The sequence below is a fragment of the Erigeron canadensis genome, chromosome 2 (assembly GCF_010389155.1).
Source record: "Erigeron canadensis isolate Cc75 chromosome 2, C_canadensis_v1, whole genome shotgun sequence".
In the NCBI taxonomy this organism is placed as follows: domain Eukaryota; kingdom Viridiplantae; phylum Streptophyta; class Magnoliopsida; order Asterales; family Asteraceae; genus Erigeron; species Erigeron canadensis.
This window is the reverse complement of record NC_057762.1, coordinates 42,067,901-42,089,421: the sequence shown is the minus strand read 5'-3', so window position 1 is coordinate 42,089,421 and position 21,521 is coordinate 42,067,901. Positions and strand designations below refer to the sequence as shown.

Here is a 21,521-nt window from a genome sequence, read left to right as displayed (position 1 = left end):
AGATTGGAGATCGATTGGAGTAGTTGGTGTAATGGACCTTGCTTGTCCTAAGTTGTATTGCTTTTCTACTCTTTATGTCTTGCGGTTGTAACTCTACTAGTTCCTTGCTAGTTTTGTTGATCAATAAAATTCACTTTTGCCGTTAAAAAAAAAAAAAATTGCACCAATCATCAAGGTCTTATCTTTTCTAAAGGTTTGATCTGACAGAACCTCTTTTTGCCTTTCAAGAAGAAAAAGCATACAATTAGAAGTATAGTAAAATGACTAACCATATAGGACTTCATCCAACACAGGGTTTGGCCACCAAAGAGACTGGCTACATAAGGGTCTAGGCATATCCGTGGATGGTTATCACATTTTGAACGGCCAAAAAAGATGGACAACCACTCCCTTGTGTCTCTATCTGTAGTAGCGCCCGGGAGTGCTTTGGCCATGTCTCCAACGGCTCATTTTGTACATTTCAATTCACTGACACATAGGCGAATTTAAGAGCTGAAACCAAACAAACACATTTCATTCTGCACAACCCAGACAAACTCATGAATGTTTCTTTCCTGGTTTCAAAATTTAATGTTAACAATATATATTCAGTATTTTGCCCATGTGGGGAATGGAATACAACATGATATTGGGTACAAGCATGGATTAGAATTCAGCAGTGGTCATGTATAACAAGCTGGAGTTGGCTAAAGCGGGAGTCGCTCCGGTGGGTGCATTGACATGATGCATAACGAGTGTGGAAGGAAGAAGTAAACAGCTAGAAACAAAATGACTCCAAGATCTGCTTCTTCACCAACTGCTGGTCTTGGAGGATTAACAAAGTATATTTGGCTCACACACCATACACAGTACAAGCTAGCAATTACTATTATAAGCTTTGTGGAGTTAATTGATTGTTTCCTGATAGATTTTTCAGGCTTTATCCTACAGCCGACGAACAATAAGAAAAGAGGATAACCGGTTAAGGCATGCACAATCCATAGAAGAACAAACATAACTTTTTCTTACAAATAAATAAGAAGGTAAAATATGAACCTGTTGATGCGAATGAAACCAATGATCAAACAGGTACATAAGAGCCCGATCACAACAACAGCGTCTGGATTGACAGGAGCACGACCTTCCCACCAACCAGTACTTAATATCCAAGTGTACATGGTAGAGTGCCCGTTTTCCTACAATATCATACGGTGCCATAGATTATCATTATCTAATCACCTAAAAAACAACTTTTAACATAGACATCACTCTTGCAAGGAATAAAATGACAAGTACTCCGTATCAAATAAGGTTATTTATTTAACTGAATCAATCATCTAATTAAACGATGACACACGAAAAGCTATGAATTTGCAAAGTCTTCCTTTCAAGTACTAACTGAACTAAATCTCCGCCCAGGATTGCCAACCCGCCAACCACTAGACGAGCCCATAAGGCAAAACTACATATTGACAAGCTTTTCATTGAATGATCCTAGTAATAAGATTATATTTACTCATTTAGAGAGTGTTTAGAATTGCGTTTGCAGACAGATTATGCATTCGAAAAACAATGCCGCCGCCTAAGATCAAAGATATAATACCTCAAACAAATGATCCAAAAAGAAATGAGATAAAGAACCAGCTGATATAAGCAACAAACATTGCTTCACACTAAGTCCCACCTACACACACAACAAAATCACAGTACAAATCATTACACAACTACTTTTAACCACATCTATATCTATACATACATAAATGATAAATCTATATCTATATTAGAATTACTGACCCCTGAAATAGAATCAAGATAACTTTTAGAGACGAAAAACTTCGAAACGCGAGTATAGAGTAAAGAAAAGGGGATTCCAAGGATCAATGTGTAAAAGAAAGGATCATGAATATAGGTTTCAACCGAAGACCCGAATAAGCCGGCTAAGCCGATGGTAGAAGTTAGCCACTCGGCGAATGAGCCGATATCGGGACCGAAAAAGGCGTTGAGAGAGTAGATGATGCAGTGGTGAGGACTGAATCTGCCATTTGAGATACTCATCAGACCTACCCCTGTTGATAGGGCGTACATCATGTGAGGGCCTGGACCTGGCATTTTCCGGCGTAGTCGGCGGTGATTTATTTCGCCGGTAAATCCCGGGCGGAAGATCCGGAAAACGGGAAAAAAAAAACCGTTGGAATTTGACTTTAGATGGTCATAATTTTTGTGCGGGTGTAAAGTTTAGAGGAATTTACTTGATTAACCTTGAGGTTTGAACTATTGTATGATCGAAACCCTCAAAGTACTAGTAAAAGGTGAAAAGTAAAAACTACTGTAATTTACTTCTAGTGCTAACAAATACGAATGACAATTACCAGCAAGGTTATCTAATGGCAAAACTCTCATGTTTCTTTACAAGAGTTTTGTGTTTGAAAACTTCAAGCATAAATATCCTGAGAGTGGTCAAAGAAATGATAGAAAACGGAAAGAAAAAAAAAAAAAAAAACCCTCATCCGTGTAATTCTAGTGCTATTTGGGCTGAATGATTCATGTATACCCAACCATAACCTCATTCGTTTAGTTTAGTCGTATTAAAATTTTAGCATTAACCAAAACACGTGTATGAAATGGTTTAGTAATTTTACACATGTATTGAACAAAAAATTATACTAAGAAAAGAGCCAAGTATTCTAAGATGAAACATATCCAACGATAAACATAGGCTAAAACCACCATAAAAATGAATGAATTTGAACAGGTGGTTGTAGACAAGTTGTGAAAGTAATCCATAACCAAACCCATTTTGTTATACGGGTTAATCGTGCCGATCCTTTTAAAAAGTTATCGGCTTCATCATGATCTTTTTTCTTTCTTTAGTTTTAACCTATGTATCTACCCGAGACTCTTCCGTTTCGATAGGCCCTGTGTCAAAATAACCTTAAACTAAGGTCATCGAAAATATCGATTTTACCCAAGTTATTTCAACTTTTCACAAAATAGACATCAAAATCGCAAACCATGGCTTGCAAAATCACAAACCATAGCTTGTGGTCTGACCCATATGCTGCTCATTTTAGTGATCCAAATTGATACATATTTATGATCCAAATTGAAAGTAATTTCACTATACTCCTAAGATTTGTATTTGTCTGTCACATGCACAATCGGTGGGTCACCCGGGTTGGGTCATACCATATTTGTTTGTTTTGACCTGTTTACTAAACGCTTTTTGGATCATAAATATATATGAATTCATTTGCTGGTGAATCTTGCTGGTGTGCAGTAGAATCAAAAGAAGTAATATTTTTATTATAACTCGAAAGGGAGTCGGACAAAAAAGTATTAGTTATGTCAGGTGAATCTTGCTGTTTCTATTTGTTCTGTCAATTGCACAATTGTTGCGGGACTCTTGTGAGTGCAGATAGTAGTGGCAGTGTCCAGTTTTGGTACCGTGCAAGTATTATATGCTAGACGTCCAGATAGTAGTGATTTCATGATCTACCCAATTCAGAACACCGACTTATATATACAGGGCAAGTCGTAAGGGAGTCAGGACGACTTAATAACCCATTGCATGCTAGACGTGTCTGCCTAAACTGCTACAGATGCAGGTCAGTTGTTTACAAGAAAGAAAATATGATGTTATATACATGGTTAAATGGACATAGTATTTAGGAGATAAGAGCTATTATGTGGAAATATATTTTTAATTTTTTGGGGTGCTATGATAGCTGTTCCTGGTGTGCAGTAGAGGTGGCAAAATGGGTGGGTCGGTCGCATTGGGTCATACCCTATTTTGCTGGTTTGTAGTTATAGATGGACAGGTTCAGATTGTCTATATCTAATCCCCAGACCAATTAAGACTTAACAGACATATAATCCAAGCATGAAAGCATAACGGCTATTTGACCATTTATATAATGTTGTTCGATAGAGGTAAGCAAACCCATAATGATAATCCAAAACTATCCAGCAATTTTAGTTCGGTCAGTGCATTAGCCATCGATAAATATGTTGTTAAATGGGATTCTGAATTGGATTGTTTGCAGGTGAATCTTGCAGATCAACCTTTAGGTCACCTTTAGGTGAAAGCAGTATAGGTCATAGTTTGTTAAAGCTGTCGGTCATTAAATTGACCTTGTCACTTGCTGGTTGTAAAAAATTTAATGATGACAAACTAATCTTGCAGTTACAAATTTCATATTATTCATTCTGGTTGTTAAACTAGCTTGTTTCACTAATGCATTGACCACATAAAAATGTGCTTTGATAATTTTGTAAGACATTGATTTGGGACTAATTAGAATGATCACGTGGCGTTACAGTTTGAGCAAAGTGGAACCAGTAAACACTAACATGTTCTGATAGTGGTAAAAACGGTACCAACTTGTTGACGAACCCAAACTCGTCTCAGATACAAGGTCTTTGCAGGCAGTGGTACAGTTTCCCTACAATTGTTTACAAACACTAGTTGAAGGTCAAGTTGTTTAGAAAGAAAGTTCCACCCACGTGTTCACAGACACTTCCTATTCAATAACATAACCTATAGTTGAAGGTCGGGTTGTTAAATTGTCGTTTACAGTTTTTGTTGACAATCAATGAAGCGGGTAAATTATTGACATGGTTTTGGTGATCAATTAATGAGAAGGGTAGATTATTGACATAGTTGAACTTGGACGTATGTGAGAAGATCAGAAACTCTTTTATCTGTGCAGTTTTTAATTGTTGCAAAAGAAGATACTTCAAATGATATATAAATTGTATGATATTACTACATTGACAAAGCTACAACAAGAAAAATAAAACTTCAAGTCTAATGTATGACCATGGAAAAAAACAAACAACAAGCAGGAAAAAAGTTCATAAAACCCTGACAAGGCATTTTAGCTCTGTTGGTAAGTGAGTGGCAACAATACAGTTCATTGCAGGTTTAAGTCTAACGAAAAATAAGAAAAACTTTCTTAGTTTGCTATATCCAGATATAAATTTGCAGAAGAACGGTAGCCCTGTCCACTTTTAGTCCAGACTACAATCATGGTTCACCAAACATACCTGAGTAAATTGACATGAAAGTTTAGATTAAAGACAAGTTGAAAAGGTAAGCATTTTAAGAAACCAATCTCAGAAATACATACCTATAAGAAATATCTAGTGTTCATCAAAATTAAATTGGTTAAACGAACTAAAGACCAAGAAAAACATAAGTGGTAATAAAAACTTTTGGTCTGATGCAATCGATAGATAACAAGTTAATAACTGGAGATTAACTTGATCAAGTCAAAGCATATTTTCCTTATCTTTTTAAACGAGAACTACAGATACTCATCTGAGGGAAGTAAGTTGTTACTTTAGGTAAAGTATTCAAATTATGACAAACACTATTTCACTCGATACATATCTCACACTCTCAATACAGATGACATGTAGCACGACCCAGATTGACAATGAATGGGTTATGAAGTTAAACGTACTTTCTATGAGATAGATGGATGCATCAATTTTGCATTTCAAAGAGTGAAGAATCATATCATATGAAATGCAGCAACGTAAAACAACCTCAAAGATAGCATAATGAAGAGTGTACAGTCATTCAAGAATAGAGACTTGCAGTTTTTAGATAACAAACAAACAAGTACTAATATCTGGGGGAACAACCCGTTCATATCATACTAACATTGTATCAAAGATCCATGTATATGCCACCATAAACAAAAAATACCATACTTAAACGAGAAGAAATAAAGTTACCTTTTGCAGATCTCATTTATGTTACGATATCCATTGTAGAAGATGAACCACATCAAGACAGCAACCAAAGCATCTATGACAAGTTAAGCCAACCAAAGCAATCTAACTGTTTTATATTGTTTATTTCTAAAGTCTAAACGTAAGAGTGTTTTTTTGGGGGACCAAAAAGCTTTCGTTAATAACTAGCAAGGTGCTAGAATATTACAACCCGAATGATTAGTTACTTCAACAGAACATAAGAAACTGCATGAATAAGAAAAGGATACTGAACAAATAACGCTCCCATGGGTCGAGCATGTATAGTCCAAATGTGACATTGTACAAGTAGATTTTGCGTTGAACCCAATTCATAGACATGTTTCTAAACCTGAAATTACAACAAATACACATATATAAAACATAGTGTGTGTGTGTATATATAGAGAGAGAGAGGTTAGGGTTTATGTGGCTGTTAGACACCCAAGCTTGGGTGTAGAACCCCCCACATCTTGTTTTTTTAATCCATAAAAAGCATGGGGAGGGGGGGGGGGGCAAGCATTTATAGATATATTAAAAAATTAGTATGTGAGGGGTTCTACACCCAAGCTTGGGTGTCTAACAGTCACATACTCCATTTTCTCATATATATTATGACTTTGCTGTTCATAGCCCTTACTTGTACGTGGCGGTTGAAACTTATTTAGGGGCAAACAGTTTTTATGTATGACTATTAACGCCAGAGACATAAGGGATGCAAATACGAAATCAATATATAGTCAGAACCAACCTCTAACACATTAGCAAAATATAAATAAAAAAACACTTAAACTATTTTCATACCAAAATAGTTATAACAGCATAAAATGAGCAATCAGATTATAACATTAGAAAAGGGGGAAACCGGGAAAGCATAATTACTGATGAATTCAGTGGAAACATGCAACTGATGAGAGATTGGCAAAAACTGTCAATTGATTGAGTAGAAATTGCCGGTCAGGAATATGCAGCAGTGAGGGATCAATTTTTGACTTTGTTAGATGTTCCGATATCTCGAGCAGGACTTACACTACAGAAGTAGTACGTGGGGTTTCTTTGGTTGTCACAATTTACCTTACAGTTCATAAAGTTGTTACTCCCTTTATGTTTTATAATTTCCGATACTTACTAAATTTTAGGCCAGATCAGTGCATACACGGGTAGATTAAAATAAATATAAAAATATTCAATATCTTTGACGATTTTTTAAGTATAATGACATCTCCCCTATAATACAATCATCAAAACTTCGAAAGAGTAAGTTAACACATGTTCACCATCAATAAATCAAGTCACACTCACTGTCTAACTGGACTATTCCTTTAAAGCTTATGCATGTAGTTAAATATTCAACATTAAAATAAATACATGTAAATGCAGATAATTAGCACACTGGTTATACAGATACGTCGATGAATAACTTTTCGAAGTTAACTCGACGAGTTAGCATCAACTATATATTAGCTCAAAAGACATTTGACCTAAAGAAATGGGACAAATTTACTGTGTGAATTTTAAAAGGCTTCAAGGTGGCTCTTACAATACATCTGTTTACCTTCCAATAGTACAACACATCATCGTGTTAAATTCATGTCATTTGTACTACCATATTTGTCTGATCACAATATAGTGTTGCAGAACATTCGCAGCACGACAACTATCATCGTTTCAGAGTGGGCCAATTTATCATGGAATAGGTGCCTGAGACTCCTTGTATCCCTTCCGTTTTCTAAACTTCAGCTGTATGTGTTCCATGTCTCCAATCTTATAATCTTCAAGTTTCACAGTTATATCTACTCGCAGGAAGTGGTACACAACTTTAAATGTAACGCTTACCATGATCAAACCGGATAAAAGGCAGTCCCTCAACCAGTTGGATTGGAAAAAGATGTCAGATGGACGACAAATTGCTCAGCTAAAAACCTATCGAACTAAACGAGGGTATGCACTTCATAGTATAACAAAAGCCCATTGTTTTTCCGGTATCTTTTTAAAGATTTACTTATGAGTTGGTTATATATCAAACTGGTCACTAGAAATGTATTTCCAGTACATACAACCTCCTAAATTGTTTAATTCAGATACTTGTATTTTGATTGTTATTTTCATAATTTTCTATTTGGCAGATGCATACTTTTTTTGACCCATTACCCAACCCACCCATCTTGCTATGTCTTGTTATATCATTATTTGTTTTTTTTTTTCTTTCAAAGGAACTGACTTTAAGATTTAAGATCGAATATACAGGGTTTTCATTAGCCAAGAAGATTGTTCGGATGTTCTCAACTGGATTGTGTATTTGGGCAGGTGGCTCATGTTGTACTATTGGAAGGTAAACAGATATATATTAGCTCAAAGCCTTCTAAAACTCATTCTGATGATCTGAATACTTATAAACATCTACTGTATATGTAAGGACACATCTATACTATATTATAAAGCAGATTCCTTCCAGATTTTCAACATTGAGTTGAAATTTTCAATATTGATTTTACGTACATCCCCAAAATACCCCTCTCATCTATTCTATATATATCTAAAATAACCATAATACCCTTTCTCTCTCTTCAAATCTCAATCAATCATCTTTTTTCTCTTTCATCCATAAATCATATATTCCTCCAATTCATTCAAAATCTTTTATCTCAAAAATCATACGTCGATAAATTATAAAAATTGTACGGGTGTTCTTAAAATTTCATACTCTTTCATTAGAGATGTCATTCGATATACTTTCGACGAATTTTTAAATCCGAGGGCGGAGGCCGTAGGCATTTGACTATCACACTCTCTGACCTAGCTATCACCCCACCATCTCACCGCCGCAACGCGCGGGTACTTACTCTCGTCTATAATAAAGCATCAAAAACAAGCTCATTTGTTTAATTAAAAACATCTGAAATAGCGCAATTACTAACAGTTGTTCATAAGTAATATACCAAATACTAACAGTAGCCACAATAAGCAGATTATATTCCAAATAAAATTAGCAGCCCAAATAAGTAGCATCCTCCCATCAGAAACATGTACCAGATAAAAACAAAATAAAACCAGAAATCAACAATAAACAATTAAGTAGCAAGCAAAGAAGAATCTGAAAAACCTGATTCACGAATTAGGCTGAAATTGGACGAGGATATAAAATAAGATATTTATAATTATAAATATGTGTATGTATATTATTAACCTCCGATCAGGCTGAAGGTAATAAGATAGATTGGTGTTGGGTAGGTAAAACTTTTTTATTTGTTGAAGATGGGAGAGGGCTGTGATCAAATGGGATTATTCTTAAATCTGACAGATCTCTATATGCTTAATAAAAACAAACGCCCAGGTCTGACCCAAAAAGAGGTAAAATTGTTTCAAGATGTGTTCTTCAGAAACAAACAGAGGCCCACATACAATTTACATTTCAGCCCTTTAACTTTCCAAGATATATATAAACAGGCGTTATTTTAACCTCGGCAGAAAGAAAAGAAACAACAAAAGGATAAAGTGGAGAGCTGGCAAAGGTGTAGGGCCGAATGTTGATACAGCCGTTATAAAAATCAATCCAATAATTTGTCTAGTTTACTTGTTAGGTCGAGTGGACCAAGTCAATTAAAATTCTTAGCTGTCTTAACCACCTTATTCCAAAACGTATTTCACACCTAATTTACCATTATCTGGATATAACATTTGTATTAAATGTTGTTGTTTATAAAATACAGTATAAAAAATGATATGTCAATATATACTTGGTAAGACCTTGTATTAGGTTAAGACGTAAAGTTATAACAAAAAATAACATTAACTTTTTATTTTCCTTTATTTTATAAATGAAAATGGTTTTTTCTATCTTTCATAAACCTTTGAAAGCGTCTTTAGTTGTGAGCTTATACAATACAAAGAGTTTTTAATTTTAGAAGCAGAAAATACCTTAAAACTAAAGTTTAGTTATCAAAGATATCAAGGTGTTGATTATAAATGATCATTCACTACGCGATTATGCTAACATATGTCAAGACTACCAATCAACTGAATTTTTAATTAATAATGACAGGTAATTGTTACCGTTGAAACGGAAATATCACAAATGTGTTGAATATTTTCCCTTTAAAGTTTAGACTACATCATAATTTCTTTAACACCTTGGAGGTTCTTTTGAGTTTTTAAATGTTAGAATGTATTAAGTTACTAAATCCGTAAAAAAATGTATATATGTATAAATTTGAAGTTAAGTAATTGACGATTATTTTTGTTTATCAAAATAAAAAAAATAACGTGAAAATTGACTTAATGTAGTAAGTTATTAATTATTAAATATATTAAATAAAAAAGCGGAGTTATAATATAAAAAATTAAAATCCTCCTAATACATCAAGAAGGTGACATGTGGTATCCACTAATTTTCTTTCCTAATCTTGCCTCCTGATTTTTTTCACATATCATCATCTCGTAGTTATGAGAATTTTTAGGCTATTTAGTTAGGAGAATTAATCATTTCTCTTTTTTTCACCAGAATGATTTATACCCTAAGCTTATTTTTAGATATCGATAAACCTAGATGTTTTATAGCTTTAATGATAATGCAATCAGCTAAGGCCTTTCTTTATAGCCACTACTTCTTCCCTACTTCTTACCCACTTCTTCCACTATTCATCAGTTTTCTCTCTCCAAAAACACCTCCCTCCTTATAATACCGACTTCTTCCACTATTCAATTATTATTTTATTACTCATTTTTCATTTTTCACAAAATTAATAAAACACATTTTATTAATAAAACAAACACACTACATTTAATATAAAAATAAACATTAAAACTAAAAAACAACATACGAAGGTAAATAAATTATGAAATACGACATTATTAGGAAATTAAAAACTAGACATCAACGTTGACGACCGTGTTCCGGGAGGTTCCAAACATGTTCAATCAGAGCATTGCGGAGTTTATGGTGAGCCCTTCTATCACGTAGCTCCCTGTACATACGAAACTGCGTCGAACACCTTTCAGTCCACGTACGGGTTGGGAGTCTACTATTAGCTATCAACTCCTCTTCAAACTCTGTTATTGCGCGCCCGTTATCTTCAACGATCATGTTGTGGAGAATCACACAACATAACATGATCCGTTTTATCTTGTTCGTACTGTATGGCCGCGCATATTGTTCAATAATCTGCCAACGACCTTGAAGAACCCCAAATGCTCGCTCGACATCCTTTCTTGCAGCTTCTTGGTATCTTTTGAACTTGGTGGTTTTTGGCTCTAGAGGGCACTTGAATGACTTAACAAGAGTAGCCCATTCTGGATAAATACCATCTGCTAGGTAGTACCCCTTTTGAAATTGCTCCCCATTAACCGAAAACTCTACTTTAGGAGCCCTGTCTTCAAGCAAATCGTAGAACAAATCTGACTCGTTGAGGACGTTGATGTCGTTGTTCGAACCAGCAGGGCCAAAGTAGGCATGCCAGATCCACAAATCATATGAAGCAACCGCTTCAAGCATGATTGTTGGATGTCCATTGTCACCTCGGGTGTACTGCCCTTGCAACGCCACTGGACAGTTCCTCTAACCCCAATGCATGCAATCTATGCTACCAAGCATACCTGGAAACCCATGAACCTCAGCATGTTTAACCGTCAACCGCTCGATATTTGCTTCTGTTGGCTTTCTCAAATACTCGTCATGATAGAGTTGTATAACACACTTGCAGAAAGCGTTTAAACACTGGTAGCCCGTATCTTGAGCCATTTGCAAGTACTCATCTAAAGCATCAACCTTAAAGCTATACGCTAACTGGCGTATGGCAGAAGTACATTTCTGGAAAATGTTGAAACCGAGACGATCACTTGCATCTGTCGGGGCTTTGTGGAAGAACTGAAAGTGTTTCGGTAGCGGTTCAATGCTATCAAAGGAGTTTATGTCTCGCACTATGCGTAGAAACATATCCTTTCGCATTCGGAACCGTCTACGAAACATGTCAGGTGGGTAGGTTGGTTCTGGCGCAAAGTAATGATCGTATAAAAGCTTGGCGGCAGCCACGTGATCTCGCCTGATCACCCTTCTAGTCAACTTGGGTCTTGAAGAACTTTCTGCTTCTTGGTTTTGGTTTTCTTCTTCGTCAAAGATAACGTTAAGACACGCACCTATGGCTTGGGGATTGAAAACAACATTCATTTGCGTAACAGCATTATTGATTACTTCGTAATCGCTTGATCCGCAATCGTCACTAGAGGATGATGATGATGATGAACCAGACATTTTTAGTAGTATTGTGTGATTGAAATGCTTTGAAAGTGTGTAAGAATGTGTATGTTTAGATTGTTGCGTTTTGAAATGGTAGTGTAAATAGGAGGTTGAAAAAAAAAAATTAAATAAACATACTAGCTGTTACATTCAAAATTTTGAATAAGAAGATGTTTTTTTTTATTTGGCAACGGCTCCAAGGAATCAAGACCCACAAGAACACCAAGCCACACGTCTACAAATGGGAGAAACGTCTGGGATGCAGGGACGGACGCGCCGGTGCTTATAGCGTCCGTCGGCCGCTGCACGTCTGACGCCAGGGGACGGCCCTATAAGCACCGGCCTAATTGAGTTATAAGTTTACAAATAAGCTTAATCAAACACCTAAGTGGATACTTTAATTAATATTCTTATACAGGCAATACATCTTACGATAATGTAATGACATTTTGAAAATTTATGTTTTTCTCAAGAAAATTAATTTATACTCGTATATAACATAAAAATATTAGAAATAAAAATGATGCGTCAAGTATTTTTCTACTAGATTGGTCTTAAACTAACCATCTTAGAAAATACAATGATTTTGAACAAAACTTTTTGGGAATTTTAGATTATTAACATAGTGTGTTATCAAATATTTGTATATCACTTAGTTATTGAAATATTGCCAAAATCATGAATACATTTCTTATATACGTAGATTTGAATTGGTATGAACAAAGTGTTCCAAATAAGAGTACTTTTATAGACGGTTTCCTTTGAAAGTAGATTTGATTATAGAAGAAAGTTTCCCGTTGAACATATATTTATTGTTATAACTATATATAAATTTCATAACATTACAAAACAATAAACTATAGTTTGAAAAAGTGTAATGACTTGTTAATATATCTATATCTATACTATATTATAAAGCAAATAGCATTTGTCTAAAATTTTAATTTTCAACATTTACATCTCCAAAATGTTCATCCTATCTATTTTATATTTACTTAAAATAACTATAATATCATTTCTCTCTTCTCAAATCTCAATCACTCATTTTTTTTCTCTCTCATCCATAAATCATTTTATTCTTCCAATTCATTCAAAATCTTTTATCTCAAAAACCATACATCGTAATTATAAAAGTTATATGGATGTTCTTAAAATTTCATGCTCTTTCATTAGATAGGTCATTCGATATACTTTCGATGAATTTTTAAATCCGAGGGCGGAGCCCGTACGGCTAAAAGCGGACCCCGACATCATCACCACAACGTACGGATACATTTATGGCGTATCCATAAAAAACCATTAGGTAAAGCCAAACACCCCTAATACGCTAAAATAAAATACCAACCCCACCCAAAACTGAAAACCCAACCCCTAATAAACGCCAACAAAATGCCCCTAAATTAAATTAAAACCCTGATTGCTATACACTGTCTATACCACCACTATCAAAAGAACAACTGTCCTATGGCGACTCAATTCTCTACAAAAACCACAACGACAGACGCCAACCAACAACAATACTCTCCAAATCGAACCTACTGTTGCTGCATCCCTACTCGCTGGCGCAAAATCCCTTCATCATCAGACGAACCCAGCAGCCACCAATCAAACCCAGCTTTCTGGTCACGTGGAATCACCGCTCTAAAGAAGCTTCGAGAATGGTCGGAAATCGTTGCTGGTCCAAAATGGAAAACCTTCATTCGCCGCTTCAATTATAACAAACATTCTTCTTATGCAAAATATCAGTATGATCCTCAAAGTTACGCTCTTAATTTCGATCAAGACCCCTTGCAAACTACCGATCCTGAAACTGAAAACGAATATCTGATTCGTAATTTCTCCTCCCGATATGTTATGCCGCCGTCTTCTGTTATCGTTCCGGTTTCCGGTCCGAATTTTGTGTGATTTTACTTCCTTTTTATTTTATTTTACCTTTTTTTTATTTTTAATTTTAATTTACATAATAATAATAATAATAATAATAATAATAATAATAATAATAATATCTTGATTTTTATTACTTCTAATTGGTTAAAGCTGGATGATATTGATTTGCCATTACATTACATTACAGATGTTAATGTACATTTATTTAGGCACAAGTTACTAGAATTGATGCATCAGAAAGCAATATTCCTTTTGTGACTGGAATTTCTTTTTATTTTTTGGGATGTGCTGCTGACAACCTATGAATTTACATTTTTGGTCGTTAACTTTGCTATATATATACTGTTGGTCCTTCATTTACTTTTAGTTTTAATCATTCAATCTTATCAAACTATTATGGAAAACTACAAACATGAAGATTTGATTGTATTAATCTAAAATCGACTGTAAGTAATTAAGTTTTAAAATTTAAACATAATTCATCAATATATCTAGGATGAAATGTATGCATTAAGTAGCAAATGTTGGACGTTACGTCTTATACAGAATTGACTCTACGAAAATAATCAACTCCGTTGGTTCCAGGTCACCAAAAGACATACTGCAAGTTAATGTTTTATATTATTGTTCTGAACAGCACAAGTGTCATTCAAAAGCAGCTAGTGGCACCAACTCAATTAGTTCAGTCATTTGGGTTTTTACCCACTATAGGTGAAGCCGTGAAGGTTCGAATTATATAAAATGCAAATTCATCCTCAGTTGTTTGCGAAGCCTAGTGGAATTTTTTCTTGAATGCCTCCTCGGGTTGGAGGGAGTGGAACCCGGTTAAGACGACCGACTTTCCTGGGCCTCACCCCTCACCTTTGCTGAGTGATGGTTGTGGAAACAAACTTGATTCCTATTTCCAGTTTCGCTTTTATCAGCCCACAGATCAGCCCTAGGATTGCCTAGTTAAGAGGGTCAGATACAGGCCACTAGATATTACTCGTAATAAAATGCCATTTCTAGCTACTTGGTTTCTTTTATCATGGCATAAGAATGTGTATCAACTATCGCTTCAAACTAGCATGGTAAGGGCTTGCTGGATTACTCGCCATTTTGTGATGCATTATTTTTGATTTGCCATCCCAGATACATAGAGGTGTATCAAGACAAGTGAGGAATATGAAAACGTAACAACTTGTGCCTGTTCATGGCAAAGGACTGTATGAAAAAGAATACCTTAAAGATGCAAAGTTCAATCGTGCATTGTATGTGTTGTTTCGTGAATACATGGAAGTATGGAGCCCAACGATGAATGAAAAATGATATCTTCATAGGACCATGGTTCTTGTGTGAAATTGTGAATACATAGAACCGAATGAAATAAAAGTATTATCTTCATACGACGTGCCACCATCAAACGAATAATGGAGGTTTTATCACCTTTCTCTATTTTATAATCTGGGACTTTTGTCGATTAGATCCGGTTATGGAGAAGGTTACCTAATGTTCAGTACGTAGGTGGGATATTTTATGGCCAGATTGACTATGTTGCTTACACTTAAGAGTTAAAAAAGAAATATACATATATATATACTCTCAGATCTTTTAAAACACAGTCAGTAGCATTATCTGATTGCAACACATGACGTTCCTTATTTCACCATTATTAACCAGGAAACTTGTTTCAGTAAGGACACCAAGTTCATTTCAGCACATTAACACATTACAAGACTAATAAGATCACAACATGGTTCACCTTTTCCAGTACCAATCTTCACATCGACATATTCCGTCCATTAATGGACTTGATCTCCAACAGAAGATGACCAACAATCCAAGGAAAACCCAGGCATTTAACATTTCCGTGGCAGTAGTCTGCGTGGTAAGTCACATGATACCATGCTGCCGCCAACTTAAAATGATCATCGGTGTCACAACCCCCCTCAAACCACTCTCGTGCTTCCCTGTGCAAACTCTTAATTGCAACCAATATCCGGTCTTTCGTTTCACCATATCTCCGGTTGTCCCGTTGTAGATAAGATGACTTGTTCCGTATGTTACCCGTCAAGATTTCATCCTCAGTTTCTGCTTCATAGAAGTTCATTAAACTTGTAAGAGCATCCAGATACATCTCTTTATGGGACAATGCAACATCGATAAAGTCGGTAAATCCATTGATTTCAAGTTCTTGATCATAAGCTTCTTGGATGGCTTTCGTTGAATAAGCGGAAGTTGTATTTTCTACAACCTCGGATTCTTTAGTGGCCCGATAAAGTTTCCCAAGCGGGCCTTGGGAGATATACATGGGTTTGTCCCATCTTGCCATGAAATCAGGAAATTCACGTGGTCTCAAAAACCATGGCATTTCGGCTGGAGCTCCAGTTTTTGCAAAGTCAACAGCCATGGAATGAAGGGTGGCCAACTGAAGACATTTTGAGCTCAATGCTTTCTCGGGTTCGCGATCCGCATGAACCAAGTGCGCGTTTGAGATCGCGCCAAGTGTATCACTTGTCATGTAATCCACAAAGAACTTGCAGATTTCCTGCAAGAATTGGCGAATTTCAGGTTTACAATAATGATAAATGTAGATTTTCTTATACATTGACTGTTTGACTTACATCTAACGTGACATCATGATCCATTAAACGCGGTCTTCGACCCGTATAGTCCATTGGGGCCACAGTCCGGGGTGGGATTAAAGATTCGTCCCAGCTAACGAAATATAAGTCACCATCAAGATCACCACCTGAGCATTCATTCGGATGAGGCCTGTGGAATGCAAATGTCAAATTTAAAGGCGTTCCACTACATACAAACCAATATACTGGAGAGGAATTCCATATGTTCATGGTTAAATAGGCCAGTCAGGGTTATACTATATCTGAAGGATCAAATGGGTAAAACATATAATAGCAAAAATAAACACAAAAGTGACACCAATAAAATTAACTTATATTTTCCATCTCTTTTCTCTCTCAAAGTTATTGGACAATCTTACATGCCACATGTAGTTGTATGTGTAACATTGTATAGAAAAGTAGCTAATAAAACATGCCCAGAACAGGTCAAAATTAACCTAAAGAATATAGATTTCCTAACATTTTCCTTGAAATTGGATTTATCATTGTAATATTATTGTTGTTTAACCGTGTTTAATACTATCAAATTTTAGAAACTGATGGAGAGAAAAAAGGAAAAAAACAGCCCTGGCCATTGGACTGGCCCGTACTAAATACTACCCACCCAACCCAGCTGAGATGCCTACTTTGCAGCCTCTACAAAATATGTTACAAAAGCAATCATTACCGTTCTCCTTTTTGAGGAAATACAATGCAATCTTTGTAATCTTTCTCATCTAGTGCAAGCTCGTAGACAGCATCAAGTACCCTCACATCTCCTGGGTGAAGGCACGGATTTTTTGTCACGACAACCTTCCCCATCACCACCGATGTGGTATTGTCCATCTCTTTAAAGTACTTTTGCTTCCGAGCTTGTAATTCTGTCTTGGTCAAAGTGATTCTGACATAAACTTGACCATATTCCAAAACCCCTGATTCATCTAAACATCCAACAAGAATCCGGCCATTGGGGACAAAAAGCCGACATCTAGTTCTAAGATCTACTAGTAAATTATCATGATGTGACAAAAGCATCATCGAGAGGTACGGTTCACGATTCGGCTCATAACCTTGGAGCAACATCTTTACAAGAATGTCCTTCACATCATAAGATCCCAAACCATCCAAAACCATGAGCGCATCTTCTCTACTGTACAACATCGCGTTTATAACCCGAAGTTGTGCATCTTGTAATGCCAAAAAGGCGTTATCTTCAACTCCTAAGGTTGACATTAGGGTGACAATCTCACGATTTAAGTAACAAGATTGGGACTCGCTATATTTTGTGATATTAAGCATTCGGTTTTTCGAGTCAAACTTTTGCATGCTCTTACGTAAAGATAATTTCTTGAAAGAATTCCGGTCAACAGCAATGACACCTTTATATCCACCATATCGAATCTGAAAAGCTGAGGGGGTATGTTTTAACCCATATCTTGAAGCAACTTCTTTAGCAAATGAGAGCGATATTTTCCCAATACCATCTGAAAAACAGTAGTCAACACCATCTGTTTTAACTTCAATGTCAGGAATAGTCTCAACATGATGAGGTGGCACTTCGATCGTTTGCTTAGAAGTGCTAAACAACTGACCCATCCTTGCCGCACATTTTGATATGCTTCGAATTTTGGTAAAGCACCCCATCCAATTCCTTATACTTTCAGCTGTCACGTGTTCATTAGAAGCAAACATCCAAACAGAGTTTGATCGGAGTTGACTTGCAGAAAATGCTAAAAACTCAAACTTTTTTGATCCAATACAAAACCCGTTTTTCATAATATGAAGTGCTCGATTGTACACGGCAGTTTTCTGAGGCTTTGAGAAAATTCCTTGCTGAAGGCTTACTGAAATGACATTGGGTTGAAGCTTGCCCCAATCTTCATCCACAAATGTTACTCGTAAGAAATCAGAAGCATATTCAGCATAATGTTTCACTATGTAATTAGAGGCTTCAAGTTCAGGACCCAAACAGTAAATCTTTGTTGGTGTTATATAGACTCTATGAATGCTCATAATCTTGTTTTGACCCGGTGATTTGCTATGAAAAGATGACTTTGCGGTTTTACTCAAGGGGTTGACTCTATCCATGATATACGTGATTGGATCGTAGCACGTGGTATGAGACTTATGCATTCTCTTTAAAACTTTCATAACAGAATCTTGATCTTGACTGATTATGAACTCAATTAGGTCATCATCTACCGAAGCAAGACTTAGTTTCTGAGTCTGAACTAAAGAGTTTAGCTGAAAGAGGATCTCATATGGTAAGCTTGCCTCTAATTGACTTTTTACGAGTGGAACTATGTCAGAAGAAGAATGAAACACTTCTACATCTTTCAAAGTTAACATTACCAGATCTTTGATGTAATTAGGTAAACTTGCGAAACTATTTAACATTGGACCTCCTTCTGTAAACTCCAAACATAAAGTGCACGACTGACCAATGGATTTCTTGCTGGAGAAATCTGTGGTTCGAACCCATGTGAATTCAAAGTCTTCCTTACAGACATGATAGCGATCAGAGCTGAACCTGGGTGAGACGTTGGATCCTGACATTCTCTGGTAAAGCTTTGGTGCATGCTTGAGCTAAAAAACAAAAAAGAAATGTCAATTATTTGTACATGTGACATAAGTTACATAATTGATCTTCACATTGGAGAAAAATCTCAGAATGTGTTCCAATGTGCTTCTTGAAAGTGATATTTGCAACTTGATAATTAGAATCAGTTAATCACATAAAGTAAGACATTTTTACATGTATCCTTACATACTCCCCATATCCGATTTCGTTGACACAAAATACCAGGAAAACATATGAAACATAATCAGGGAAGTTCTACACAGTATTCCTAAATCAAAAACCGCAATGGAAAAATAAAAGCATCATGCATGTTTGCCTATCTACACTTATCTTAACTCATATGAAAGATCAAGCTACCCTTCTTAATAATGATCAGTTTGAAAACATAATGTACCATTAAAAACCACAAGACATACAATGTGCTTAACAAGACCACAAACATACTAATAATTACAAAGTATCACAAAAGCTAAGTGCATAAACACGTCTCCAACTAATAAAGCATTGTTATTGAGTGAATCAAACTTTAAATATTCTTTATCATATGTATCCGATGACCTCTTCATCAAGTTAGTTTATTTATTTTTTCAGTTTTTGTACATTTGTTCCTGGTATGAGAGCCATATAAGTCATCACATCATCCTAACAAGCCCTGCCTCATCAGTTTACACGTTATAAAAGGTCGGATACATACATCATTAATAATTCAAACTTCAATAGACAGCAATAGCAGTCAGTGCTCAAATTGATACATTTTTTCGATATACTAACCCGAATTCACAAATAACCAAAACCCCATTATAAAAATCCAAACTTTAATAAAATTTATACCTTCAAAAGAACTGCATTCGGTTCTAGACCACTAACACAGCAAGGAAAAGCCTCAATAACATCACTAAACTGCAATTCCAGCTTATAAACATCCCCAAAATGGTTAACCCAAAATTCAATTCTTTTTCTTTCTGGCACAACCCAAGATTTAACATCTTGCCATGATTCCAAAACATACATACAATCTTTATCCAACAACAACCCAGTTCTCAAAAACCCATGTTCGACGCGGTTAATCGGGTTAACGGGTCGGACGATGACGTCATCAAGGGAATGTGTGAGTGAAAGCTCAAAGCCCTTGAAACATAAAGTGTTGTTTTGTTGGGATGATGATAATGATAAAGCTAAGGACTTTGATTCATGGGTTTCAAATTGGATTCTGCCAAAGCCTCTTGATTTCCAGTTTTTGTGATCGGAAGAGATTTCCACTGCGAAAACGGAGGATTTTCCGGTGTGGGTTTCGATGAAGGTTAGGAGGTCTTTGGCGGTGGCTGATCGGGGAATGTTGGAGACTCTGACGGTGGCGGTGGTGGTGGTTTTTTGGTCTACCGCCATTTTATGACGGGAAGATTGTGGCAGTGATCAGGGGAGGGTTTTGGGGGTTTTGTAGTGAAACGAGAAAGAAAGGTGAAAAAGGTAACGTTGAAAAGAATATCGGGAAAATAAAGCTACTTGGGAATCTTTAAATTTTTTTTGTTATATTCTTAATATTCTTAAATTTATTTTTATATATACTACTCGTATATTATAAAAGAATAACTTTACTATCGACACATATCATCCCTTAGGCTATTCGGAATGGGGCATATTCAAAGGGTGAGGATATCCGTCATGTGGCACCATGTCATCATCAAGAATTTGTTAGAAAAAGAGGGAGTGGTGTAGTAGGCGAAATGGGGGCAAAACTAGCCTTTTGATGGCCACACACATAAAACAAGGCACGCTTACAAGAAATTTTTTGGTGAAATATATTTTCCGCCTAGAAAGTGATTTGGGCTCAATCGGCAATAGGGGGTGGTGTGGAGGGCGACATTAGGGAGAAATCAGGGGGTCTCTCACCCCACTCCCTTTAGCCTTAAAATGTTTTAATTTACATTATCCACTTAACATTAATAATTAAATTACACTATCAATCATTTTTTTTAAAATATCTCCATTAACCCTTTACATCAATAACTTACACCACTCGACACCGCCTCCGCCACTAACAATCACCCCCACTACCACACCGTCGTCGCGACGACTACCGCCGCATTACGCGGGTACCATGCTAGTATACTCGTATAAAATTAGTTGTTACCTCATAACAACTATCATGATATGTACCGTTACCTCTAAGGCTTGAACCAGGAGTCATAAAACAGGGGAGGTTCGAAAGTGGGGTAAGCAAGGCCTCCGGCTGAGGCATAACTTTGGGGCACAAAATTTATAAAACTTTTTCTATATGTATTATATATGTTTTTATATAACATATTATATAGATATAGATATTTGTGATTCTAATAAGTTAAAATTATAAATATACAATATTTTAGGTATTAAATATGTATATATACACAGTTATGTCCTTAGTAATAAGTTATACCCATATACTTTAATTAATAATTAAACATCTAATTGAAATTTAGAAGAGAAAGAGTAAATCCTTTTG

At 35.9% G+C, this 21,521-nt stretch overlaps 5 protein-coding genes across 8 annotated transcripts; 1 reads left to right on the top strand and 4 right to left on the bottom strand.

Annotated features, from left to right (window-relative positions):
- Positions 1–516: 516 nt before the first annotated feature.
- LOC122589485 lies at positions 517–2,192 on the bottom strand. The gene is made up of 4 exons (XM_043761779.1): positions 1,774–2,192; positions 1,583–1,663; positions 1,036–1,175; positions 517–924 (listed from the first exon to the last, which is right to left on the bottom strand). The coding sequence occupies exons 1-4, from the start codon at positions 2,086–2,088 to the stop codon at positions 687–689; spliced, it is 774 nt and encodes a 257-aa protein (XP_043617714.1). The 5' UTR covers positions 2,089–2,192; the 3' UTR covers positions 517–686.
- Positions 2,193–4,711: 2,519 nt separating this feature from the next.
- LOC122590283 (serine palmitoyltransferase small subunit A) lies at positions 4,712–9,083 on the bottom strand. Of its 4 annotated transcripts, none has more exons than XR_006322438.1 (4): positions 8,924–9,083; positions 5,988–6,088; positions 5,722–5,794; positions 4,712–5,025 (listed from the first exon to the last, which is right to left on the bottom strand). XR_006322438.1 is itself a non-coding variant. In XM_043762609.1 (3 exons), exons 1-3 carry the CDS (start codon positions 7,312–7,314, stop codon positions 5,718–5,720), a joined length of 201 nt encoding a protein of 66 aa, XP_043618544.1. In that variant the 5' UTR covers positions 7,315–7,683. The 4 variants fall into 4 exon arrangements, 1 of the variants encoding a protein (XP_043618544.1); XR_006322437.1 differs by having other exon boundaries at positions 8,840–9,080; XR_006322439.1 differs by lacking the exon at positions 8,924–9,083 and adding an exon at positions 6,619–7,087.
- A 1,526-nt stretch (positions 9,084–10,609) lies between these two features.
- Positions 10,610–11,983, bottom strand: LOC122588291. The gene is made up of 2 exons (XM_043760406.1): positions 11,329–11,983; positions 10,610–11,277 (listed from the first exon to the last, which is right to left on the bottom strand). The coding sequence occupies exons 1-2, from the start codon at positions 11,981–11,983 to the stop codon at positions 10,610–10,612; spliced, it is 1,323 nt and encodes a 440-aa protein (XP_043616341.1).
- Positions 11,984–13,323: 1,340 nt separating this feature from the next.
- On the top strand, positions 13,324–14,088 carry LOC122589795. The gene has a single exon (XM_043762118.1). The coding sequence runs from the start codon at positions 13,433–13,435 to the stop codon at positions 13,871–13,873; it is 441 nt and encodes a 146-aa protein (XP_043618053.1). The 5' UTR covers positions 13,324–13,432; the 3' UTR covers positions 13,874–14,088.
- Positions 14,089–15,443: 1,355 nt separating this feature from the next.
- Positions 15,444–20,518, bottom strand: LOC122589981 (RNA-dependent RNA polymerase 2). The gene is made up of 4 exons (XM_043762309.1): positions 19,871–20,518; positions 17,147–19,044; positions 16,459–16,609; positions 15,444–16,382 (listed from the first exon to the last, which is right to left on the bottom strand). Exons 1-4 carry the CDS (start codon positions 20,423–20,425, stop codon positions 15,615–15,617), a joined length of 3,372 nt encoding a protein of 1,123 aa, XP_043618244.1. The 5' UTR covers positions 20,426–20,518; the 3' UTR covers positions 15,444–15,614.
- Positions 20,519–21,521: the final 1,003 nt, after the last annotated feature.

What these genes read in the sequence shown, in the direction of transcription:
- LOC122589485 (XM_043761779.1), bottom strand. Translation starts at nt 2,088, where the DNA reads ATGCCAGGTCCAGGCCCTCACATGATGTACGCCCTATCAACAGGGGTA. An exon ending in ATCTTGATTCTATTTCAGGG is followed by an intron (nt 1,664 to 1,773) that starts GTCAGTAATTCT and finishes TTGTGTGTGTAG; the next exon opens with GTGGGACTTAGTGTGAAGCA. An exon ending in TTTTGGATCATTTGTTTGAG is followed by an intron (nt 1,176 to 1,582) that starts GTATTATATCTT and finishes ATGATATTGTAG; the next exon opens with GAAAACGGGCACTCTACCAT.
- LOC122590283 (XM_043762609.1), bottom strand. Translation starts at nt 7,314, where the DNA reads ATGATGTGTTGTACTATTGGAAG. An exon ending in ATGTGTTGTACTATTGGAAG is followed by an intron (nt 6,089 to 7,291) that starts GTAAACAGATGT and finishes TTGTAATTTCAG; the next exon opens with GTTTAGAAACATGTCTATGA. An exon ending in ATGGGAGCGTTATTTGTTCA is followed by an intron (nt 5,795 to 5,987) that starts GTATCCTTTTCT and finishes AACTTGTCATAG; the next exon opens with ATGCTTTGGTTGCTGTCTTG.
- LOC122588291 (XM_043760406.1), bottom strand. Translation starts at nt 11,983, where the DNA reads ATGTCTGGTTCATCATCATCATCATCCTCTAGTGACGATTGCGGATCA. An exon ending in TGAGGTTCATGGGTTTCCAG is followed by an intron (nt 11,278 to 11,328) that starts GTATGCTTGGTA and finishes GGAACTGTCCAG; the next exon opens with TGGCGTTGCAAGGGCAGTAC.
- LOC122589795 (XM_043762118.1), top strand. Translation starts at nt 13,433, where the DNA reads ATGGCGACTCAATTCTCTACAAAAACCACAACGACAGACGCCAACCAA.
- LOC122589981 (XM_043762309.1), bottom strand. Translation starts at nt 20,425, where the DNA reads ATGGCGGTAGACCAAAAAACCACCACCACCGCCACCGTCAGAGTCTCC. An exon ending in TTTCCTCAAAAAGGAGAACG is followed by an intron (nt 16,610 to 17,146) that starts GTAATGATTGCT and finishes TGCATTCCACAG; the next exon opens with GCCTCATCCGAATGAATGCT. An exon ending in ATCATGATGTCACGTTAGAT is followed by an intron (nt 16,383 to 16,458) that starts GTAAGTCAAACA and finishes CAATTCTTGCAG; the next exon opens with GAAATCTGCAAGTTCTTTGT.